The sequence below is a fragment of the Heterodontus francisci genome, chromosome 5 (assembly GCF_036365525.1).
Source record: "Heterodontus francisci isolate sHetFra1 chromosome 5, sHetFra1.hap1, whole genome shotgun sequence".
NCBI lineage: Eukaryota > Metazoa > Chordata > Chondrichthyes > Heterodontiformes > Heterodontidae > Heterodontus > Heterodontus francisci.
Window position 1 is genome coordinate 59,624,734 of NC_090375.1, and position 25,442 is coordinate 59,650,175.

Below are 25,442 nucleotides of genomic sequence, written 5' to 3' on the forward strand. Positions count from 1 at the left end.
TTTCTTTTTTTGAATGAAATGCTCTTCTAAAATCGCATTTCATTCCACCGGATGTGGAGGTGTCATGAAAATCACACCTGCCACACCTGTCATATGGAACATTAATTTTTAAACTGTTACTGGAAAAAAAAACTTGTTTAGAGAGACCACAGCAGTGGCTGGAAAACATGGCTGCACATATTTGCATTCAAAAAGGACAGTGGCTGGAAACATGACTGCTTGTTTTGCATTCTCAAAGAGACAAAGGGAACTGCTCACTGATTCAATTAACAAAGATTGGTCTGGGCAACAGTGATCCACATCTTGTCTGTGTAAGAGACAGCACTACACCGTCACCCCTCCTCCCTCACTGAGGGGAAGCTTTAAAAAAATGGTGTTTTTAAAAAATTAAACCCTGTTACGGCCAAACCAGGCAAAGGCAAAGGCTAAGAGGAAAAAGGAAGCATACATAAGGTCTAGGAGGCTGAAGAAAGACGAAGCTTTGAAAGAATATCGGGAATGTAGGACCAATCTGAAACGAGGAATTAAGAGGGCTAAAAGGGGTCATGAAATATCTTTAGCAAACAGGGTTAAGGAAAATCCCAAAGCCTTTTATTCATATATAAGGAGCAAGAGGGTAACTAGAGAAAGGATTGGCCCACTCAAGGACAAAGGAGGAAAGTTATGCGTGGAGTCAGAGAAAATGGGTGAGATTGTAAACGAGTACTTTGCATCGGTATTCACCGAGGAGAGGGACATGACGGATGTTGAGGTTAGGGACAGATGTTTGATTACTCTAGGTCAAGTCGGCATAAGGAGGGAGGAAGTGTTGGGTCTTCTAAAAGGCATTAAGGTGGACAAGTCCCCAGGTCCGGATGGGATCTATCCCAGGTTACTGAGGGAAGCGAGAGAGGAAATAGTTGGGGCCTTAACAGATATCTTTGCAGCATCCTTAAACACGGGTGAGGTCCCGGAGGACTGGAGAATTGCTAATGTTGTCCCCTTGTTTAAGAAGGGTAGCAGGGATAATCCAGGTAATTATAGACCGGTGAGCCTGACGTCAGTGGTAGGGAAGCTGCTGGAGAAGATACTGAGGGATAAGATCTATTCCCATTTGGAAGAAAATGGGCTTATCAGTGATAGGAAACATGGTTTTGTGCAGGGAAGGTCATGTCTTACCAACTTAATAGAATTCTTTGAGGAAGTGACAAAGATGATTGATGAGGGAAGGGCTGCAGATGTCATATACACGGACTTCAGTAAAGCGTTTGATAAGGTTCCCCATGGTAGGCTGATGGAGAAAGTGAAGACGCATGGGGTCCAAGGTGTACTAGCTAGATGGATAAAGAACTGGCTGGGCAACAGGAGACAGAGATTAGCAGTGGAAGGGAGTTTCTCAAAATGGAGACGTGTGACCAGTGGTGTTCCACAGGGATCCGTGCTGGGACCACTGTTGTTTGTGATATACATAAATGATTTGGAGGAAAGGATAGGTGGTCTGATTAGCAAGTTTGCAGACAACACTAAGATTGGTGGAGTAGCAGATAGTGAAGGGGACTGTCAGAGAATACAGCAGAATATAGATAGATTGGAGAGTTAGGCAGAGAAATGGCAGATGGAGTTCAATCAGGGCAAATGCGAGGTGATGCATTTTGGAAGATCCAATTCAAGAGTGAACTATACAGTAAATGGAAAAGTCCTGGGGAAAATTGATGTACAGAGAGATTTGGGTGTTCAGGTCCATTGTTCCCTGAAGGTGGCAACGCAGGTCAATAGAGTGGTCAAGAAGGCATACGGCATGCTTTCCTTCATCGGACGGGGTATTGAGTACAAGGGTTGGCAGGTCATGTTACAGTTGTATAAGACTTTGGTTCGGCCACATTTGGAATACTGCGTGCAGTTCTGGTCGCCACATTACCAAAAGGATGTAGATGCTTTGGAGAGGGTGCAGAGGAGGTTCACCAGGATGTTGCCTGGTATGGAGGGCGCTAGCTATGAAGAGAGGTTGAGTAGATTTGGATTATTTTCATTAGAAAGACAGAGGTTGAGGGGGGACCTGATTGAGGTGTACAAAATCATGAGAGGTATAGACAGGGTGGATAGCAAGAAGCTTTTTCCCAGAGTGGGGCATTCAATTACTAGGGGTCACGAGTTCAAAGTGAGAGGGGAAAAGTTTAGGGGGGATATGCGTGGAAAGTTCTTTACGCAGTGGGTGGTGGGTGCCTGGAACACGTTGCCAGCGGAGGTGGTAGACGCGGGCACGATAGCGTCTTTTAAGATGTATCGAGACAGATACATGAATGGGCAGGAAGCAAAGAGATACAGACCCTTAGAAAATAGGCGACATTTTTAGATAGAGGATTTGGATCGGCGCAGGCTTGGAGGGCCGAAGGGCCTGTTCCTGTGCTGTAATTTTCTTTGTTCTTTGTTCTTTGTTCTTTGAACCCCTAGACCCCCTTTCTCACCTGGTCGTAACAACTTAGAGAGAAGAAACCAGCCACTGGAGTTTACTCTATTAATGTTGTGGTGTCCCAGTACTCTCCTCCATGTATTACAGTCTATACCAACATGGGCACTGAAATGAACAAGGATGATGAGTTTGACCTGGTGTGGTACTCTTCTGATGATCCTGCTGAGATCATCGTAGAATGTGTCTTTAACCTCATCTGTGCGTGTCATTGTTGGTGCATAGGCGCTGATGAGTATTGCATACTGGTTTCTAGCAAGACTGATTTGAAGTACCATGAGTCGGTCATTGATACCCTTGGGAAGTAAGTCAAGCTTACGTGCCAATCCAGATCAAATGGTAAAGCCCATACCTGACCTTTGAGGCTGGTCCTTGGACCTGCCAATCCAGTCGAATGTGTAGCTTGTGCCTACTTCCTCAAGATGAGACTCCTCTGCAAACCTTGTTTCACTTAGAGCAGTTCTGCCATTGAGGGCTGTTCGACACTCCGGCCTTGTATTATTGTCTCAATGTGTTCTGACATTCCAAGAGCTGAGTGTCGTCCGATAGTTAGCTGTCCTTTGAATTTGAAATATCTTTATGTTTCAACTGCAGTGACCAACGACCAGCCAGGAGTGGTGACCAGGCTGGGGCAGGGAGGGCTGGATATGTGTTTAGGCTTCCTTTTCTTCCCCTTCCCCAGATTGAGGGGGGCAGCGCTGTACCTAAAAAGGCCTGCTCTGTCACCTTAGGAGGTTATGAGCTCCATATCTGCCCTGATCTGTGGAGAACCACCACCACCCTGAGGCTGGCTGTGTGCAGGGTTATGACTGAAACATAGAAACACAGAAAAATAAGAGCAGGAATAGGCCATTCGGCCCTTCGAGCCTGCACCGCCATTCAATACGATCATGGCTGATCATCCAAACTCAGTACCCTGTTCCCGCTTTCTGCCCGTATCCCTTGATCCCTTTAGCCCTAAGAACGATATCTAACTCTTTCTTGAATATAATTAATGATTTGGCCTCAACTGCTTTCCGCGGTAGAGAATTCCACATGTTCACCACTCTCTGGGTGAAGAAATCCCTCCTCATCTCAGTCCTAAGTGGATTACCCCTTATCCTTAAACTGTGACCCCTGGTCCTGGACTCCCCCGCCATCGGGAACATCCTTCCTGCATCTAGTTTGTCCAGTCCGGTCAGAATTTTGTAGGTTTCTATGAGATCCCCTCTCATTCTTCTAAACTCTAGCCAATACAAGCCTAATCGACCCAACCTCTCTTCATACATCAGTCCTGCCATCCCACGAATCAGTCTGGTGAACCTTCGCTGCACTCCCTCCACAGCAAGAACATCCTTCCTCAGATAAGGAGACCAAAACTGCACACAATACTCCAGATGTGGTCTCACCAAGGCCTTGTATAATTGCAGCAAGACATCCTTGCTCCTGTACTCGAATCCTCTCGCTATGAAGGCCAACATACCATTTGCCTTCTTTACTGCCTGCTGCACCTGCATGCTTACTTTCAGCAACTGGTGCACAAGGACACCCAAGCCTCGCTGCACCTCCCCCTTTCCCAATCTATCGCCATTCAGATACTAATCTGCCTTTCTGCTTTTGCCACCAAAGTCGATAACCTCACATTTATCCACATTATACTGCATCTGCCATGTATTTGCCCACTCACTCAACCTGTCCAAATCACACTGGAGCTTCTCTGCATCCTCCTCACAGGTCACATTCCCACCCAGCTTTGTGTCATCTGCAAACTTGGATATATTACATTTAATTCCCTCATCTATATCATTAATATATATTGTGCATAGCTGGGGTCCTAGCACTGATCCCTGCGGTACTCCACCAGTCACTGCCTAACACTCAGAAAAAGACCCGTTTATTCCTACTCTTTGTTTCCTGTCTGCCAACCAGTTCTCTATCCATGTCAGTACCTTACCCCCAATCCCATGTGCTTTAATTTTGCACGCTAATCTCTTATGTGGGACCTTATCGAAAGCCTTCTGAAAGTCCAAATACACCACATCCACTGGTTCTCCCTTATCTATTCTACTAGTTACATCCTCAAAAAATTCCAAAAGATTTGTCAAGCATGATTTCCCTTTCATAAATCCATGTTGACTTTGTCCGATGCTGTCACTGTTTTCCAAGTGCTCTGCTATTACATCTTTCATAATGGACTCTAGCATTTTCCCCACTACTGATGTCAGGCTGTCCGGTCTATAATTCCGTTTTCTCTTTTTTTAAATAGTGGGGTTACATTAGCTACCCTGCAATCCGTTGGAACTGTTCCAGAGTCTATAGAATTTTGAAAAATGACCAGCAATGCATCTACTATTTCAAGGGCCACTTCCTTAAGTACTCTGGGTTGTAGATTATCGGGCCCTGCGGATTTATCGGCCTTCAATCCCGTCAATTTCCCTAACACCATTTCCCTACTAATACTGATTTCATACAGTTCCTCCTTCTCACTAGACCCTATGTTCCCCAACATTTCTGGGAGGTAATTTGTGTCCTCCTTTGTGAAGACAGAACCAAAGTATGTATTTAATTGGTCTGTCATTTCTTTGTTCCCCATTATAAATTCCCCCGTAAGGGACCCACACTTGCCTTCACTAATCTTTTTCTCTTCACATATAGAAGCTTTTACAGTCAGTTTTTATGTTCTCTGCAAGCTTACTCTCATACTCTATTTTCCCCTTCTTAATCAATCCCTTTGTCCTCCTTTGCTGAATTCGAAACTGCTCCCAATCCTCAGGTTTGCTGCTTGTTCTGGCCATTTTATATTTCCCTCCTTGGATCTAATACTATCCCTAACTTAAAATAAAAGCAAAATACTGCAGATGCTGGAAATCTGAAATAAAAACAAGAAATGCTGGAATCACTCAGCAGGTCTGGCAGCATCTGTGGAAAGAGAAGCAGAGTTAATGTTTCGGGTCAGTGACCCTTCATCGGAACTGACAAATATTAGAAAAGTCACAGGTTATAAGCAAGTGAGGTGGGGGTGGGGCAAGAGATAACAAAGGAGATCTAGATTGGACCAGGCCACATAGCTGACCAAAAGGTCACGGAGCAAAGGCAAACAATATGTTAATGGTGTGTTGAAAGACAAAGCATTAGTACAGATTAGGTGTAAATACACTGAATATTGAACAGCAGCAAGTGCAAACCTGAAAAAAAACAATGGGTAAGCAAACTGAACAAACAAAGATGAAATGAAATAAATGCAAAAAAAAGATTGTAAAAAATGTTAAAAAGATGTTAAAAAAAAGGAAGAAAAAATAACTAAAAATGAAAGTAAAATGGGGGGCTGTCATGCTCTGAAATTATTGAACTCAATGTACAGTCCGGCAGGCTGTCGCGTGCCTAATCGGTAAATGAGATGCTGTTCCTCGAGCTTGCGTTGATGTTCACTGGAACACTGCAGCAATCCCAGGACAGAGATGTGAGCATGAGAGCAGGTAGGAGTGTTGAAATGGCAAGCAACCGGAAGCTCAGGGTCCTGCTTGCGGACTGAGCGGAGATGTTCCGCAAAGCGGTCACCCAGTCTGCGCTTAGTCTCCCCAATGTAGAGGAGACCACACTGTGAGCAGCGAATACAGTATACTACATTGAAAGAAGTACAAGTAAATCGCTGCTTCACCTGAAAGGAGTGTTTGGGGCCTGGGATAGAGGAGAGAGGAGGTAAATGGGCAGGTATTACACCTCCTGCGATTGCAGGGGAAGGTGCCCTGGGACGGGGACGAGGTGGTGGGGGTAATGGAGGAGTGGACCAGGGTGTCGCAGAGGGAACGATCCCTTCGGAATGCTGACAGGGGAAGGGAGGGGAAGATGCGACTGGTAGTGGCATCACGCTGGAGGTGGCGGAAATAGCGGAGGATGATCCTTTGGATATGGAGGCTGGTGGAGTGAAAAGTGAGGACAAAGGGAACCCTGTCACGGTTCTGGTAGGGAGGGGAAGGGGTGAGGGTAGAGGTACGGGGAATGGGTCGGACACGGTTGAGGGCCCTGTCAACCACAGTGGGGGGAAATCCTCGGTTGAGGAAAAAGGTCATATCAGAAGCACCGTCATGGAAAGTAGCATCATCAGAGCAGATGCGTCGGAGACGGAGAAACTGGGAGAATGGAATGGAGTCCTTACAGGAGGTAGGGTGTGAAGAAGTGTAGTCGAGATAGCTGTGGGAGTCGATGGGCTTATAATGGATATTAGTAGACAACCTATCCCCAGAGATGGAGACAGAGAAGTCGAGGAAGGGAAGGGAAGTGTCAGAGATGGACCATGTAAAGGTGAGAGAAGGGTGGAAATTGGAAGCAAAGTTGATAAAGTTTTCCAGTTCGGGGCGGGAGCAGGAAACGGCACCGATACAGTCATCAATGTACCGGAAAAAGAGTTGGGGGAGGGTCCTGAGTAGGACTGGAACAAAGAATGCTCGACATATCCTACAAAGAGACAGGCATAACTAGGACCCATGCGGGTACCCATAGCGACACCTTTTACTTGAAGGAAGTGCATGGAGAAGTTGTTCAATGTGAGAACAAGTTCAGCCAGGCGGAGGAGGGTGGTGGTGGAAGGGGACTGGTTGGGCCTCTGTTCCAGGAAGCAGCGGAGAGCCCTCAAACCATCCTGGTGGGGGATGGAGGTGTAGAGCGATTGGACGTCCATAATGAAGAGGAGGCGGTTGGGACCAGGAAACTGGAAATTGTCAAAATGATGTAGGGTGTCAGAAGAGTCACGGATGTAGGTGGGAAGAGACTGGACCAGCGGAGAAAAGATAGAGTCTAGATAGGAAGAAATAAGTTCAGTGGGACAGGAGCAGGCTGACACAATGCTTCTCTTTCCACAGATGCTGCCAGACCTGCTGAGTGATTCCAGCATTTCTTGTTTTTATTTCACTATCCCTAACTTCTTTTGTCAGCCACTGTTGAACCACCCTTCCTGTTTTATTTTTGCACCAGACAGGAATGAATTGTTGTAATTCATCCAAGCACTCTTTAAATGCTAGCCATTGCCTATCCACTGTCAACCCTTTAAGTAATGTTCCCCAATCTATCATAGCCATCTTGCGTCTCATACCTTCATAGTTTCCTTTATTTAGATTCAGGATCAACTCTCTCACTCTCCATCTTAATGAAGAATTCTATCATGTTATGGTCGGTCTTCCCCAAGGGACCCCGCACAACAAGATTGTTAACTAATCCTTTCTCATTACACAATACCCAGTCTAGGATGGCCTGTTCTCTAGTTGGTTCCTCAACATATTGGTCCAATAAACCACCATGTACGCACTCCAGGAATTCCTCCTCTACAGTATTATTGCTAATTTGGTTTGCCCAATCTATATGTAGATTAAAATCACCCATAATTACGGCTGCACCCTTATTGCATTTGTCTCTAATTTCTTGCTTAATGCCATCCTCTACATCATCACTGCTGTTTGGGGGTCTATATACAACCCCCATCAATGTTTTCTGCCCCTTGGTGTTTCTTAGTTCCACCCATACAGATTCCACATCAGGATTCTCTGAGCTAATATCCTTCCTCACTATTGTACTGATTTCTTCTTTTACTAACAATGCGACTCCACCTCCTTTCCCTTTTTGCCTGTCCTTCCTAAATATTGAATACGCCTGGATGTTCCATTCCCATCCTTGGTCACCCTGCAGCCATGTCTCCGTAATCTCAATTATATTGTATCCATTTACATCGATTTGCATGGTTAATTCGCCTACCTTATTGCGAATACTCCGCGCATTGAGACACAATGCCTTTAGGCTTGTCTTTTTAAGATTCTTAGTCATCTTAGAATTGAGACGTCACTCTTGGCTGACATACATTGTCCAGGCCTCGCTACCATAGAGCAAGGTACTGAGGACATAGGCTAGATACACTCAGACTTTTGTGTTCCACGTCAGTGCGCCATTTTCCCACACTCTCTTGGCCAGTCTGGACATAGCAGTGGCAGCCTTTCCCATGCGCTTGTTGATTTCTGCATCGAGAGACAGGTTACTGGCGATAGTTGAGTCTAGGTAGGTGAACTCTTGAACCAATTCCAGAGCGTGGTCACCGATATTGATGGATGGAGCATTTCTGACGTCCTGTCCCATGATGTTCGTTTTCTTGAGGCTGATGGTTAGGCCAAATTTGTTGCAGGCAGCCACAATCCTGTCAATGAGTCTCTGCAGACACTCTTCAGTGTGAGATGTTAATGCAGCATCGTCAGCAAAGAGGAGTTCCCTGATGAGGACTTTCCGTACTTTGGTCTTCGCTCTTAGACGGGTAAGGTTGAACAACCTGCCACCTGATCTTGTGTGGAGGAAAATTCCTTCTTCTGAAGACTTGAATGCATGTGAGAGCAGCAGGGAGAAGAAGATCCCAAACAGTGTAGGTGCGAGAACACAGCCCTGTTTCACGCCACTCAGGATAGGAAAGGGGACTGATGAGGCGCCGCTATGCTGAATTGTGCCTTTCATATTGTCATGGAATGAGGTGATGATACTTAGTAGCTTTGGTGGACATCCGATCTTTTCCAGTAGTCTGAAGAAACCACATCTGCTGATGCGGTCTAAGGCTTTGGTGAGATCAATGAAAGCAACGAAAGCTACGGCAGCGAGGCCTGGGCAACGTATGTCAGCCAAGAGCAACGTCTCAATTCATTCCATCTTCGCTGCCTCCGGAGAATTCTTGTCATCAGGTGGCAGGACCATATCTCCAACACAGAAGTCCTTGAGGCGGCCAACATCCCCAGCATATACACCCTACTGAGCCAGCGGCGCTTGAGATGGCTTGGCCATGTGAGCCGCATGGAAGATGGCAGGATCCCCAAGGATGCATTGTACAGCGAGCTCATCACTGGTATCAGACCCACCGGCCATCCATGTCTCCACTTTAAAGACGTCTGCAAATATGACATGAAGTCCTGTGACATTGATCACAAGTCGTCGGAGTCAGAGCTGGTGGGCAGCCATAAAGGTGGGGCTAAAGTGTGGCGAGTCGAAGAGACTTAGCAGTTGGCAGGAAAAAAGACAGACGTGCAAGGGGAGAGCCAACTGTGTAACAGACCCGACAACCAGTTTTACCTGCAGCACCTGTGGAAGAGCCTGTCACTCTAGAATTGGCCTTTATAACCACTCCAGGCGCTGCTTCACAAACCACTGACCACCTCCATGCGCTTACCCATTGTCTCTCAAGACAAGGAGGCCAAAGAAGAAAGAAGTCATCTCAGCATTATTTTGCACTATGGCCCTATTTGTTTCTTGCCCTTGATTTCTATGCCTTCAACTTTTGCTTTTGTGTTTCTTGTTTTTCATTTCTATCCTTGTTACTCCTCCTCAGTCTCCCCACTCAGGTTCCCAAGCCTCTGCCATTCTAGTTTAAATCCTCCCCAACAGCACTAGCAAACACCCCTGTGAGGACATCGGTTCCAGTCCTGCCTGGGTGTAACCCGTCCGCTTGTACAGGTCCCACCTTCCCCAGAACTGGTCCCGATATCCCAGGAATCTAAATCCCTCCCTCCTGCACCATTTCTCCAGCCACGCATTCATCTAACCTATCCTCCTGTTCCTATATTCACTAACACATGGCACAGGAGGTAATCCAGAGATTACTACCTTTGAGGTCCTGCTTTTTAATTTAGCTCCTAACTCCTTAAATTCATCTTGCAGGACCTCATCCCTTTTTTTACCTATGTCGTTGGTACCGACATGTACCACGACCACTGGCTGCTCACCCTCCCCCTTCAGAATGTCCTGCAGCCGCTCCGAGACATCATTGACCCTAGCACCAGGGAGGCAACATACCATCCTGGAGTCTCGTTTGCAGCCTGTCTGCTCCCCTTACAACTGAATCTCCTATCACTATGGCTCTCCTAGTCTTTTCCCTCCCCTCCTGTACAGCAGAGGCATCCGTGGTGCCATGAACTTGGCTGTTGCTGCTTTCCCCTAGGATGCCATCCCCCCCAACAGTATTCAAAGTGATACATCTGTTTGAGAGGGGGATGGCCACAGGGGACTCCTGCACTACCTGCCTGCACCTACTACTCCGCATGGTGGTCACCCATCCCTTTTCTGCCTGTGCAGCCCTTACTTGCGGTGTGACCATCTCACTAAACGTGCTATCCACGACATCTTCAGCATCATGGATGCTCCACAGTGAATCCACCCACAGCTCCATTTCCGTAATGCGGGTAGCCAGTAGCTGCAGATGGATACACTTCCTGAAGACTGACAGTAGCATCTTCTATTTGGCCCCATTGCCATTTCCCCATCACCACCGTCTGATATGTTCGTTGATTTACAATGATTGCTGAACAACCTGCACATTGATTATATTTAAGTCGGTGAAATTTGTGCTGAGCCACTCCCACTCTTTCGTCCGAGGCAGTTCATGCTTCACTGGTGAAATGTGTGCCACAAGTGCAGCAGCTGAAAGGATGCAGGTTTTAATTTTGGAGTTGTCCTTCTCCTAGATGAGCTGCTAAGCAAGCTGGAAAGTTTCATCTGGTCTTTCTACATTGCCATTCAGTATGTTGTCACTGTCTGTGTACTTCCGCCCTGTCAGTCGATGAAGACTTTACTATTTGGTCCTTAGCTGGAGGTTTAAAATCAAAGATTTCCTTCTCCTCGGCAGGCTGCCGACCAAGGCTGACAAGCCCCATCTGCAGTAGAATATATGGCACAGAAATAGGCCATTCAGCCCAACCAGTCCATGCTAGCGTTTATGCTCCACTCAAGCCTCCTCCCATCTTTCCTCATCTAAATCTATCATCTTAACCCTCTATTCCCTTCTCCCTCTTATGTTTGTCTAGCCTCCCCTTAAATGCATCTATACTATTTGCTTCAACCATTCCCTGTGGTAGTGAGTTCCACATTCTCACCACTTTTTGGTTTCTTCTGAATTCCCTATTGGATTTCTTGGCGACTATCTTATATTGATGGCCTCTAGTTATGCTGTTCCTCACAAGTGGAAATATTGTCTCTGTATCCACTATAACAAAACCTTTCATAATTTTAAAAACCTCTATCGGGTCACCCCCTCAGCCTTCTTTTTTCAAGAGAAAATAAACCCAGTCTGTTTACCTTTTCCTGATATGTTTACCCCGATATTTCTGGTGTCATCCTTGTAAATCTTCTCTCACCCTCTCCAGTGCCTCCATATCCTTTCTATAATACGGTGATCAGAACTGCATGCAGTACTCTTAAGTGTGATCTAACCAAGGTTCGATGCAGGTTTAGCATAACTTTCCTACCTTTCAATTCTACCCCTCTAGAAATAAAGCCGTGTGCCTGGTCTGCTTTTTTTTTTATAGCCTTGCTAACCGATGGCGCAACTTTTAGTGACTGGTACATTTGTACTCCGAAATTCCTTTGTTCCACTACCTCATCTAAACTCGCACCTTCCAAGTAATAAATAACCTCCCTATTCTTCCTACCAGAATGTACTACCTCACATTTATCTGTGTTGAATATTTGTCAATTATTTGCCCATTCTGCAAGTTTATTAATGTCCTGTAATTTGTTGCAGTCCTCCTCCATAGTGACTATTTCCCCTAATTTGGTGTCATCTACAAATATAGAAATTGTGTTTTTGATTCCAAAATCCAAATCATTAATGTAAATTGTAAACAGCAGTGGTCCCAGCACTGGTCCTTGTGGAACACCACTTCCTACCTTCTGCCACTCTGAATAACTACCCTATATTCCCATTCGCTGCTTTCCGTCTTGAAGCCAGCTAGCAATCCATTGTGCCACTTTTCCCTTGACTCCGCATTCTCTGACCTTATCATTAGTCTATTCTGGGGAAGCTTATCAAAGGCCTTTTCGAAGTCCAAATAAATTACATTTACTACATTATCATTGTCGACTCTTTATTACCTCCTCAAAAAAATTCAATAAGGTTGGTCAAGCAAGATTTTCCCTTTTGAAATCCATGCTGACCATTCATTATTATATTTTTTCTTTTCTAGATGTTCTTCTGTTCTCTTCTATATAGGGATTCCATTATTTTTCCTACCACTGATGTTAAGCTGAGTGCTCTATAATTCCCTGGGCATGTTCTGTCCCCCTTCTTAAATATAGGAATTAAGTTAGCTATCCGCCAGTCCTCTGGCACACCTTTTTCTAATGAATTATTAAATATGTGTAAGAATGCCTCTGCTGTATCTTCCTTAGATTCTTTTAAAATGCATGAATGCAATCCATCTGGACCAGGGGCTCTATCCTCTTTTGAATCTGATTAGTTTATTGAATACATCTTCTTATTTATTTTAAATGCACTGATCCCATTACTCATCCGTCTTTCATTGTGTTGTCTACCTGTTCTATCTCCCTGGTAAATACCAAAGTGAAATAATTAATATTTCTGCCATTTCTCTAATGTTACTTGTGGTATATCCCAATCTCAACATTTGAGGAGAGCAGAGTCAGGACCCTACAGGACAAGCGAGCATGCCACAAAGCCAGTGCCTTCACTCACCTCTCCAACAGTGACTTCATATGTAGTATTTGCAATCAGATCTGCAAATGAAGATTTGGTTTAAGATCACAAATGAGGTGACACAAAACTAGATGCTGAACAACCAGTCTCCTTTCTGAACACTCATCCGTCAAAGCAACGGGAGAATCCACCATATCCGTTAATAAAAGCAAAATATTGCAGATGCTGGAAATCTGTAATAAAAACAAGAAATGCTGGAACTATTCAGCATGTCTGGCTGCATCTGTGGAGAGAGAAGCAGAGTTAATGTTTCAGGTCAGTGACCTTTCATCAGAACTGGCAAATATTAGAAATGTAAAAGATTTTAAGAAAATAAAGTGGGGGTGGGGCAAGAGATAACAAAAGGCAAGGTGTTGATAGGACAGGGTCACAGAGAATAACTGACCAGAAGGTCATGGAGCAAAGGCAAACGGTATGTGAATGGTGTCTTTCAGGTGTTAATGGTGTGTGAAAGACAAAGCGTTAGTGCAGAGAGGGTGTTAATTGACAGAAAAATGAACAGCCTTGGCCTAAAGCACAAACATGAAAAAAACAGTGGGCAGGCACATGGTAAAAAAAAATGAATGATGAGACAAAGTAAAATAACATAAACAAATAAAAAATAATAAATAATTAAAAAGGAAAAAATAACTGAAAATAAAAAGGGGGCCCGTCAAGCTCTGAAATTATTGAACTCCATGTTCATTCCGGCAGGCTGTAGCGTGCCTAATCGGTAAATGAGATGCTGTTCTTCGAGCTTGCGTTGATGTTCACTGGAACACTGCAGCAAGCTCAGGACAGATATGTGGGCATGAGAGCAGGGGGGGTGGGTGTTGAAATGGCAAGCAACCGGAAACTCAGAGTCATGCTTTCGGATTGAGCGTAGGTGTTCCGCAAAGCGGTCACCCAAGCTGTGTTTGGTCTCCCCAGTGTAGAGGAGACCACATTGTGAGCAGCGAATGTAGTATACTAAATTGAAAGAAGTACAAGTAAATTGCTACTTCACCTGAAAGGAGTGTTTGGGCCTTGAATAGTGAGGAGAAAGAAGGTAAAAGGGCAGGTGTTACACCTCCTGCGATTGCACGGGAAGGTGCTATGGGAAGAGGATGAGGTGTTGGGGGTAATGGAGGAGTGGACCAGGGTGTCACGGAGGGAACGATCCCTTCAGAATGCTGACAGGGGAGGAGAAGATGCATTTGGTAGTGGCATCATGCTGGACGTGGCAGAAGTGGTGGAGGATGACCCTTTAGATTTCGAGGCTGGTGGGTGGAAAGTGAGGACAAGGGGAACCCTGTCGCGGTTCTGGGAGGGAGGGAAAGGGGTGAGGGTACAGGTGTGGGAAATGGGCAGGACCTTCAATAATCCTATACCCATCCCAGTCTTCCTTTTTTATTGATGTGCCTGTAAAATATTTTACTATTTTATTTTATGTTCCTTGATAATAAAACTTCATAGTTCTCCTTTGCCTTCCTAATTTTTTTTGAACTTCTCTCCTAATCTCTTTGTATTCTCTTTCCTAACCTTCAATTATTCCCTTATGTCTTTATTCAACCATGGAGTCTCACTTTAGTTTGTTCTTCCCTTTTAGAGATACTTGTATTTTTCTGGCACAATATCTTAAAGAACTTCAAAGCCAATGAATTACCTTTTGAAGTGTAATCATTGTTGTAATGTAGAGAAAAGCAGCAGCCAATTTGTGTACTTTATGTCCCACAAACAACAACGTAATAATAACCAGGTAATCTGTTTTAGCGATGTTGGTTGAGAGCTACTGTTGTTCAAGACAATTCCACTATTCATCTAATAGTGCCATGGAATATTATATCCATCTGAGGGGAAAGATGGAGCATCAGTTTAATGTCTCATCTGAAAGACAGAAACTCCCTCAGTACTGCACTGATGTATGAGCCTGAATTATATACTCAAGTCTCCAGAGTATGGCTTGAATGCACTACCTTCTAATGTGGAGATTAGAGTGCTACCACTGAGCCAAGGCTTAGTACCATAACACCCCAGCTTTCCCATCAAAACCTCATTGCTCCAGTGCCCAAATTCTCACATGAAAACCCATCAGTCTAGTACCCTGACTGTCCCTTGGAATCCCATGGAATCCTACACCTCTATTACCCTGATTCCAATGCAATTCTATCTTTAGAAAAAAAGAACCCATTTCCTGTTGATTTTCTCTTCTTTGGATAATGTGGCCTCTTCTGCACAGCAGATTCCAGAGACTTACAAACGAGAAAATTCAGTCTTCACTTCTCCACCAGAAACACCCCAAATTGTACAGAACAGCTCACGTAACACAGACCAGGAATTGAACCTGGGACCTTTTGATCCATGTGGCTCAGGAGCACAACTACTGTGCTGCTGGTGTCAGCTGTGCTTCAGAGGTAGCACTCTCGCCTGAGTCAGAAAGTTGTGGATTCACACTAGAGTCTTTTTTTATTTGTTCATGGGATGTGAACATTGCTGGCTAGGACAGCATTTACTGCCCATCCCTAATTGCCCTTGAACACATAATCCAGGCTGACACTCCAGCGGAGCACTGAGAGAATCCTGAACTATCGGAGGTGTGTCCTTCAGATGAGATGTTAAACCAAGGTCCCATCTGCCTTTTCAACAACAACTACTTGTATTTATATAGTACCTTTAATGTAATAAAATGTTCCAAGGTGCTTCACAGGAGCATTATAAAGCAAAATTTGACACCAAGCCATATAAGGAGATAATAGGGCAACAGACCAAAAGCTTGGTCAAAGAGGTAGGTTTTAAGGAGCATCTTATTAAAGGAGGAAAAAGAGGTAGGGAGGCAGAGCAATTCAGGGAGAAAATTCCAGAGCTCAGGGTCTTGGCAGCTGAAGGCATGGGCTCTATTGGTGGAGCAATTAAAATTGGAGATGTTCAAAAGGCCAGAATTAGGGGAGCGCAGATATCTCAGAGGCTTGTGAGACTGGAGATTTACAGAGGTAGGAAGGGGCAAGGCCATGGATATCATGTAGATGTAGAAGATTCCACGGCATTATTTGAAGAAGAGCAGGGGTTTTCTCCCCAATGTCCTGGCAAATATTTATCCCTCAACCAACACCATAAAAGAAACACATTATATGGCCATTATCTCATGGTGGGACCTGGCTGTGCACAAATTGGCTGCCACATTACCCATTTCTTTCTTTCCATCTTACTTTCTTTCACAGTACATGTAACATCCCAAGCCATTTTACCTCTTCCATTGCTGCAGTCCACCTTCAGCCACACCAGCCATGACTTCCCACCTCTCACCCCTCCCACCTCTTCGTGAGCTCCGCCAGGGCCACCTCGCTGTCAACCGGCACATGGAACATCTCCAGGTATTCTGCCAGTTCAGTGCAGGCATCCACCTTGTCGAAAGGAAGTGGATAGGCATACAAGATATCATCAAAGCCATGGTCAGCGCAGAAATGAGCTTCAGCCAGTGTGGAGACTACCATACATCTCCAAGAGCCTCCTCTCATAATAACTGCACACTCCATGAGATCAGAAAAAGAGAAACTACAAACTTAGTGTTGAGACTAATACAGTGTGGCCACCTCCCACCAAGCAGTGTACCTTCCCTTTATTTCTATTCTCTGATTCTCATTTCTCAACCAAATATCAACCTACATTACAAGGCTACCTATAATTTTACATTTCATTTTTGCTCATAATCCCTTGTGCAGAACCTTACTGAATGCCTTCTGAAAATGCATATAGATACTCCTCTGTCCACCATGTTAGTCAACACTTCAAAAAAATGCAAATAGTTTTTTTCAGACATGACTTACCTTTCCTAAATTTATCCTGACTCTCTTTTATCATCGATTGTAACTCAGAGTGCATTTGGCGCAAGCAGGGTGCAGGGAAGAACGGATGTTCACATGGTGAGCTCAGACTGATGCCTGGGCCATTTTAATTCCAACCCTAAAATAAAAGCAAAATACTGCAGATGATGGAAATCTGAAACAAAAACAAAAAGTGCCGGAAATACTCAGCAGGTCAGGCAGTGTCTGTGGAGAGAGAAGCAGAATTAACATTTCAGATGTGACCTTTCATCAGTTCTATTCAAGGGGGTGGAAGGTTATCGGGGGTAGGTGGAAATGTCATAGAGAGATACAACAACAAAACAGACCCTTCGGCCCATTAAGTCTGCCCCAACCATCAACCACCCATTTATACTAATTCTACATTAATCCCATTTTCCCTCTCACATCCCCACAATTCTCCTACCACCTACCTATACTAGGGACAATTTTTACAATGGCCAATTTACCAATCAACCCACAAGTCTTTAGCATGTGGGAGGAAACCCACACAGTCACAGGGAGAACTTGCAAACTCCACACAGACAGTACCCAGAACTGATACCGGGTCGCTGGAGCTGTGAGGCTGCGGTGCTAGCCACTGAGCCACTGTGGCACCCAAGTGTGGAGAAATCAGTTCAACCATGAACTTATTGAATGGTGGAGCAGGCTCCAAGGGCCGAGTGGCCTACTCCTGCTCCTAATTCATATGTTCGTATTTATTCTTAGCATTAGTTTATTATTACTTGTACGCAAACATTCCCCTCTCTTTATTGGTTTAAAGTCCTTTCCTATTTAAGCTTTCTGTCCGAGCCTGGTTCAGGTTCAGCCCATACCAGCGGTACAGCCTCTACCTCTCCAAGTCGAGGTTTCCATGTCTCGTCCTTCCACACCAGACTTTGAGCCGTGTATTTACTTTCTTGATCTGTTTGTCCCTTTTCCAGTTAGCATGTTGCTCGGGTAGTAATCCTGAGACTACCCCCCTCGAAATCCTGTTTTTTAATTTAGCGCCTAGCTCCTGATACTCCATCAACACAAACACCTCCCTGTTTTTCCCTATGTCGTCAGTTCCAAAGTGGATCACAACAACTGGTTCTTTCACCTCCCTTTCCAAGATTAGATTAGATTTTTTAGATTAGAGATACAGCACTGAAACAGGCCCTTCGGCCCACCGAGTCTGTGCCGAACATCAACCACCCATTTATACTAATCCTACACTAATCCCATATTCCTACCAAACATCCCCACCTGTCCCTATATTTCCCTACCACCTACCTATACTAGTGACAATTTATAATGGCCAATTTACCTATCAACCTGCAAGTCTTTTGGCTTGTGGGAAGAAACCGGAGCACCCGGAGAAAACCCACGCAGGCACAGGGAGAACTTGCAAACTCCACACAGGCAGTACCCGGAATCGAACCCGGGTCCCTGGAGCTGTGAGGCTGCGGTGCTAACCACTGCGCCACTGTGCCGCCAAGTACCTTTCCAACTAATTTGAGGCATTCCTTACCCTGACACCAGGTAGGCTGCACACCATCTTGGATTCTTGATCGCAACTACAGAGAATACTGTCTATCCTCCTAATTATTCAATGTCCTGTAACTGCATCTTCCTATTCTGCTGTTTTCACCCCTTTGGACTGTTTCCTGTTCCATGGTGCTTCAGTTAACATTCTGGCCATCCACCCCAAAGTCTTCTTCCTTATCCATGTAGATGGCAAGTACCTATTCTGTGCTTCCTCTTCCTTTGCCTCCACTAACTACCATTTACTCTGCTGACTCTCAGTCACATGCTCTTCTACCTGTACCTGCATCTCTCTAGGTGGTGTGACTCTGTTTTGGAGTAAGCTATCCAGAAATTCCTCTCGTGTTCCTTACTTGTTGGAATGTCTCCAACTCGTGCTCCAGCTCAACTATGCTAAATCAGAGTGATTCAAGAGATAGACATTTCCCAGAGTTGTAGTCAGTGGTGCCTATCTGGGCATGCATTTGCGTATGTGCTTGTGTGTACACATGTCCCTATTTATGTGCACACAGACGTGTATATACGCATGTATGTGTGTGTGTGTGCCTTTGTGTGTGTATGTGTGCCTGTGTATGCATGTCTGTATGTGTATTTGAGTGTGTGCATGTGTGCGCACATGTATGCTGGGCTAGGCAGCGATATGCTCCGCAATTGAACAGTCTGGCAACTTGGGTGATGCAGCTTTAGAATAGATCCCAGCAAGGGTTTGCACCTTCAGAAGCAGAGGAGAAAATTAGAGCAGAAATGTTAGAAAGCTAAGGACACTTACAGAGTTTTGTGAGTCTTCATGTGTGGTCAAAGTTGAACTCTCAGGGCCTGGCATCGTTCAATTATTCATCTGGCGTTACTTTTAACTTTCTGGATATCAACAATGAATGCAGAGGTTAAAAGTTGCTGAACTGATGCTACAGAAACCATGGTCTCTCATGGAACCCTGTGAGATAAAGGCCCTAATCCTGGTCAGTGATTTGACAGGCAGCACCCATCCCTAGAGTTCCCAGGCCTGATTGGAAGAAAGAGAAACAGAGAGTTAATGTTTCACTGAAGGGTCACTGACCTGAAACGTTAAGTCTGCTTTTCTCTCCACAGATGCTGCCTGACCTGCCGGGTATTTCCAGCATTTCCTGTTTTAATTTCAGATTTTCAGCATCCGCAGTATTTTGCTTCAGATTGGAGGAGGCTCCATTACATCACCTCTATCTGATTTGCACCCACCACTGGTTGCCCAACATGTCCACCTTCCCACGCCAATTTGAAAGCAAATAGACCTTTCGTTACTCGATTAGATGATTCTTGACTGTCAAACCACCTTTCTCACCCATGTATATTTTTAAAACTAATAAATGAAAATGTTCAAAAAAAATGAAAAAAAATAAATTTTTTAATGGCCCTATGAATTTACTTTCCTCTTGCTCGCAGTCATATCCTGAAGGTTAATCATCAATTCCTGGAGCATGCAGTACAATCAAAAGTCAACACACTAGCACCGACCCAGCAATGAGCCACCATAACCACTGGCCTTTTAAGATGAGAAAAAAACAGAGACGAAAATATAGCACCTTACTGCTCTGGCCTATATGTGACTCGACTTCTACCCCAACGTGGCTGATTCTTAACTGTCCTTTGAGTTGGCCTATCAAGCCACTCAATAATAAAAGCAAAATACGGCGGATTCTGGAAATCTGAAATAAAAACAGAAAGTGCTGGAAATACTCAGCAGGTCTGGCAGCATCTGTGGAGAGAAAGGCAGAGTTAATGTTTCAGGTCAGTGACCTTTCATCATGTTCTGATGAAAAGCCACTCAATGATGGGCAATAAATGCTGGCCTTGCCAGCAACGCCTACATCCTTAGAATGAACAAAGAAATATAAAAAAGGAGCAAATGCAGCAAATCTGAAATAAAAGCAAAGAATTGCCTGAATGCACAACTGGTCACTTAGCATCTGCATGGACAGAAGATAAGTTAATGTTTTGGGTGTGCAGCCCTCATCAGAACTGTAAGATAGTTAAGCATTCTAGTAAGGTTGAAGGTGGCAGGACAGTTGAAAAGGTTGTTAATAAGGCAAACAGGATCGTTGGATTTATAAATAGAGGTTAGAGTACAAAAACAAAGGAAATGCTCCCAGACAAATTATTTGCCACCCAGAACAAGCATGAAGAGGGTGCAGGATGGCAGAATAGGTGAAGATTTCCAGATCAGAGGCAGGGAGGGAGTGTCTTGGGAGGGTCTTGCGTGCAGTGGAAGGGGGGTGTGAAGGGTTAGAAGTCTGAGATAGGGAGCCACAACTTTCTTTGGGTTGGATTTTGTCCAGCCAGCAGGAGCGGGAGTGCAGGCATAGGGAGCTGAATAATAGTGATGGGTGTGCTCACCCAGAAACCCAACATTCTGACGTCGGTTCCGGATTTTGTCAGTGATGAGAAAGCTCCAAGGCAGTGTTGCCACCCTGACGCAGCAGCTCTATATTTAAATTGCAGAAGAACTAGTTGTAATACATTTGCATTGAAGTGATCACAAATTTATGTGGACGGGGTTGGGTTTTAAATTTGGTGTGTGGAATCACGTGCCTTCAAATCCCCGGCTGCTTAAAGGTGGCGGCACCACAGGAAGGCAGCCATGCGAAGCAGTAGATAAAGAAAGAGGGGGGAGTGGAGGCCACTGTCAGCCTGCAGTGCTGGTCACTCTGCACAGGGGGGAAATCGTTGTAGGGTACAAGAGTTGGTGGGTATAGTATGGGGTGCAAGGAGTCGGTAGGCTATATCTCTGGTACAACGGTCCCTTGGGTGCAAGGGACCGGTGAGCCTAGTATCAGGTGCAAGGGTTCGGTGGGCTGTATCTCGAGTGCTGGGCTTTCTGCAAGGGTGGGTACTGAGGGGCATTAGCACATACTCCGAGCAGAGTAGTAAAGGGAAAGGTTCCAAGGCAAGTTCGTCTCTGCAAGGACAATGCGCTGGAGGGATACTGACCAGCTGGCATGGGTCTCATACACCCCGTCTTTGTGGACACCCCATGTCAGGCAGCAGTTGCTCAGAGGGAGGGAGGGCCAGGATGTAACTGCACCTGCCCGTGAAGCTCCAAGAAGAGAGTGGCAGCAGCCAGCCACGCCAAGAAGGCCTACCTGCACCAAAGATTGTACCAGACTCAACCCAACTACCACTAAATGTCCAAACGGCAGTGATAGCGAAGACTGCAGCTCATCAGACAGGTTGTCACTGACTTATGCACTCTGCTGCAGGACAAGTTGCGACCCATGGGCTTTGATGGACAGCCAATGCCCCCGGCCCTGAAGATCATTGTGCCGCTGAAGTTTCACACGTTTTACTCTTGCCAGGAATCCACCATGGACATATGTGAGATCTCCCAGACAGCAGCCACCGCTGCACCAAGGAGCTGACCAATGCCATGTTCAATAGAGCCAGCGACGATGTGCATTACCGGATCAACCATGACAATCAGGCGGAGAGATCCATCGGCTTCCCCCAGGTGCAACGTTTCATCAACTGCATGCATGCGTCCATCAAGGATCCCACGGAGCAGCCAGCCACCTTCATTGACAGGAAGGGCTTCTATTCAATCAATGTTCAACTGTTTGGTGACCTCCGAAAGCATTTCCTGCAGGTGTGTGCCCGCTTCCCAGGAAGAGGCCACAATGACTACATAATTTGACAGTCCCAGGTGCCACAGCTTTTCAGGCCCCCCACTTGCCTTCAGGGATGGATTCTTGGGGACAAGGGCTACCCATTGAAGACATGGCTACTCACGTCTGTGAGGACCCTCGCAATGCAGCAGAGGAGAGGTAAAACACTTGCCATGGCGCCACCCGAGCGACCATCGAGCAGGCCATCGGGCTGCTGAAGATGAGATTCTGGTGCCTCAATCAATCCGGTGGAGCCGTGCAGTATGGCCCAAGGAGGGTCTCCCGTATTGTGGTGGTCTGCTATGCTCTGCATAATCTAGCACTGCAGAGGGGGGAGTCCTTGTATGAAGAGGACAAGATTGACCACCAGTACTCAACCAATGAGGAGGCTGTGGAGGAGGCTACTTAGCAGGCAGTGCTGGATATTAAACCCCTTGCACCAGAGGCCAGGTACATTGAGAGACAGGCAAGGGAGGCAAGAGACAAACTCATGCTTCCCCGCCTCTCAAAGTGAACTCAATAAAGACTCACCTCACTGTATTCAGTTTGTCGCCTCCTTTCTATCTCGATTCCATGCCTAGCGCCCAGCTTCACCATGTGCTCTGGTACATCAGAGATACTTACCAAAGGCAGCCTGTGTCTACACTGGCAGGCCATTGAGGGAGCAAGGGTGAAGGCAGCATCTCACAATTCAGGCATGAAAGAATGAGCATTTTACAACAATGAATGTGAACTCTATTTATGACACCAATTGCACAAAACAATAAAAATGACAAATTGAATACACCCTTGAAGTCCCAAGTGCATCTAGGTCCTCTTCTTTATATGTATTTGTGTGCTGCTATGCAGTGTGACCACTGCTCTGTCAGCTGAGATGGAGGCAGGCTGATGATCATGATACCCCTAAGGCTGGGATGACTGACAGACGCCCTCTGGCTGCCTGAGGCCTGGAGGGCCCCAGCTGGCTGAGGGGTGGCTGCATAGGTGCAGGAGCCTCCTCAGTTGTCACAGCTACTGGAGCTGGGATCACTGGTGGAAGGGCTGGGGAGCCACTATTCACACTCAGCGGAGCCCCCAGATGTGGCGGTCAGCCTCTCCTCCTCCCTTTCAAGGCTGACTTGAACCTCTCTGCTGACCAGAGAAGGATGAGGACCTGGTGAAGACTCCAGGCGCCTTGTCCTTCTCTTGCCTAGCCGCTGCTGAGTTCAGTGATGGCCAAGGCGACTGTGTGCAGATCTGCATGCATCTGTGGGATCTGGCTTTCCATGAGGGTCGCCAACCTCTCAATGGAGGAAGTCATGCGCTCACATGCCTGAGAAATTGCAGCACTCATGGCATGGATGGACTCCTCCATCATCCGCTCATGGCCATGTATTGCCTCAGGCAGCTCTGCCAGCCATTGCTTTACCTCTCTCTGGAATTCCAGCATGCTCTGGGCTGTTAACACCAGAGGCTCATCATCAGCCTGGGGCTCAGCATGGGCCCGGCAACCCACAGTCCTCCGACTGTCAGTGGCCTCGGCTGTCAGAGCCTCCGTCAGCTGCTCAGGCATGTGTATGGTTCTCTCACCAGCTTGTGACCCTGAACCTAAGCCTGAACACATACCCACTGAAGTGAAAGTATCTGCGCTGGTGGAAGGTGCAAGAGAATGATGTGACAGTGCATCCTCTGACTGCTCCTCTTCCTCCTCAGAGGTCGACGCAGACCTCCTGTCACAGTGACCGCGCTTGCCTCCGGCATTCGATGATCTGCATGAGAGAACACAAACATTTGTGGATTAGATTGTGTGGATCTCCTCTTACCAACCATGCGTGATGTAGATCTCCAGAAGTGTGGTGGAGGACACATGAACACAATCCTCACTCTCTTGTATGGACACTCCAGTCTCAACATCCACAATTGCACAGCTGTCCTGGGCCCCCTCAGCAGACGTCAGAGGACGCAGATCAGGGATCCCTCTGCCAGGTTTCCTTGGTGTTATGGGCCCATTTGTCCTGTAAGTGGAAAGAGGGACGTAGTAAAACTTTGCAGGAAGAACCACAGAATATTGGTGGCAGCCCCTCATTTCCTGATGGCATCTCCCAAATGGCTCCTCCTCACGTCTGCTCTTAGGGGCCGTAATGGGGGTGAACGGTGAAAGAAGGCAGCCTGTTGCTGAGATGCAGCCATGCATCTGCCAGGATGTGGTATTGTTTAACTTCCTTGCCACTGCCTTTATGGTCATTCCCTCCCCTTGTCGTGCTCCCTCCCACGTAGCCACATGCCAGCTCCAAAGAAGGGAGAGCTAAATAGGACCCACCTTGACAGAGCAAAGGTGGTCATTGAACCGCTTGCGACACTGGACCCAGTTATGTGGGGTGACTTCACGGCTGCTGACCTTCTCTGCGATCTCCATATAGGCTTGCTTGGCCAGAAGGGAGGATTTCTTCTTGCCATCTCTTGGAAAGAGGACCTTCCGCCTTTCCCTTGCACCCTGGAGGAGAATCTCCTGGGAGGCCTTGCTAAACCGTGGGGCCACCCGGTATCTTTCCTCGGACATGGTCACAGTTCGCTTCTGGTCAGCAGTCCTGGTGCAGGGGGGTCCAGGAGTTCCAGCTACAGCGGCAGAAGCAACAGTGGTTCAGAGGCATCCAGGAGTTCAAAATAAGAGCACAGGGGTCCATCAGCAATCCAGGTTCACTGCCTTCCTGAAAGGCAGCAGTACAAGCAGAGCTGGCAGCGCTGTAAAAAGGGTGCCAGCACCTGCGTTGCAATCACATGACGCCGCCGTCGGTGCCTTGGAGTCCACCCTCATCATGCAATTGGATGGGCCCTGCATCTCCAATATTTTAAGTGGCCGGTCGCCGTGTGATTGTGGATTGTGGTTGGCTGCACAAGTCACATGCAGCAACAGCACCCACTTCCAAGGCCACTGCCAGGGACCTGCAATGGGCTGATAAAATTGAAAAAATCCTCAAAAGGCTGAATTTAAAGAAATGAGAAAACAACAAGATCCCACAAATAGAAAATGATTAAACAGTTAATCTTCTTTTTGTGATATTGCTTGTAGGATAAATATTGGTGAGGACACCAGAAGAACTCTGTTCTGTCTCTGAAGTGGTACCATGAGATCATCATCAATAACAAAGAACTAAGAACAGTACAGCACAGGAACAGGCTATTCGGCCCTCCAACCCTCTTGATGCCTGCCTAAACTAACACCTTCTGCACTTCCGGGGCTCATGTCGCCCCTCCACCTCCGTCGTTCAAGTGAAAACAATCCAAGTTTTTCCAACCTCTCCTCATAGCTAACGCCCTCCAGACCAGGCAACATCCTGGTAAACCTCTTCTGTACCCTCTCCAAAGCCTCCACGTCCTTCTGGTAGTGTGGCGACCAGAATTGCACGCAATATTCTAAGTGTGGCCTAACTAAGGTTCTGTACAGCTGCAACATGACTTGCCAATTTTTATACTCTATGCCCCGACCGATGAAGGCAAGCATGCCATATGCCTTCTTGACTACCTTATCCACCTGCATTGCCACTTTCAGTGACCTGTGGACCTGTACGCCC

General features: G+C 46.2%; 1 protein-coding gene across 1 annotated transcript in view; it reads right to left on the bottom strand.

Annotated features, from left to right (window-relative positions):
- zgc:162816 (uncharacterized protein LOC571260 homolog) overlaps positions 1–19,174 on the bottom strand; it is a 108,475-nt gene extending 89,301 nt beyond the window's left edge. Inside the window, 3 exon segments of the mRNA XM_068030812.1 lie at positions 16,136–16,196; positions 16,199–16,417; positions 19,022–19,174. Of these exon segments, the coding sequence (XP_067886913.1) occupies positions 16,136–16,196; positions 16,199–16,417; positions 19,022–19,174 (433 nt within the window).
- Between the last annotated feature and the right edge of the window lie 6,268 nt (positions 19,175–25,442).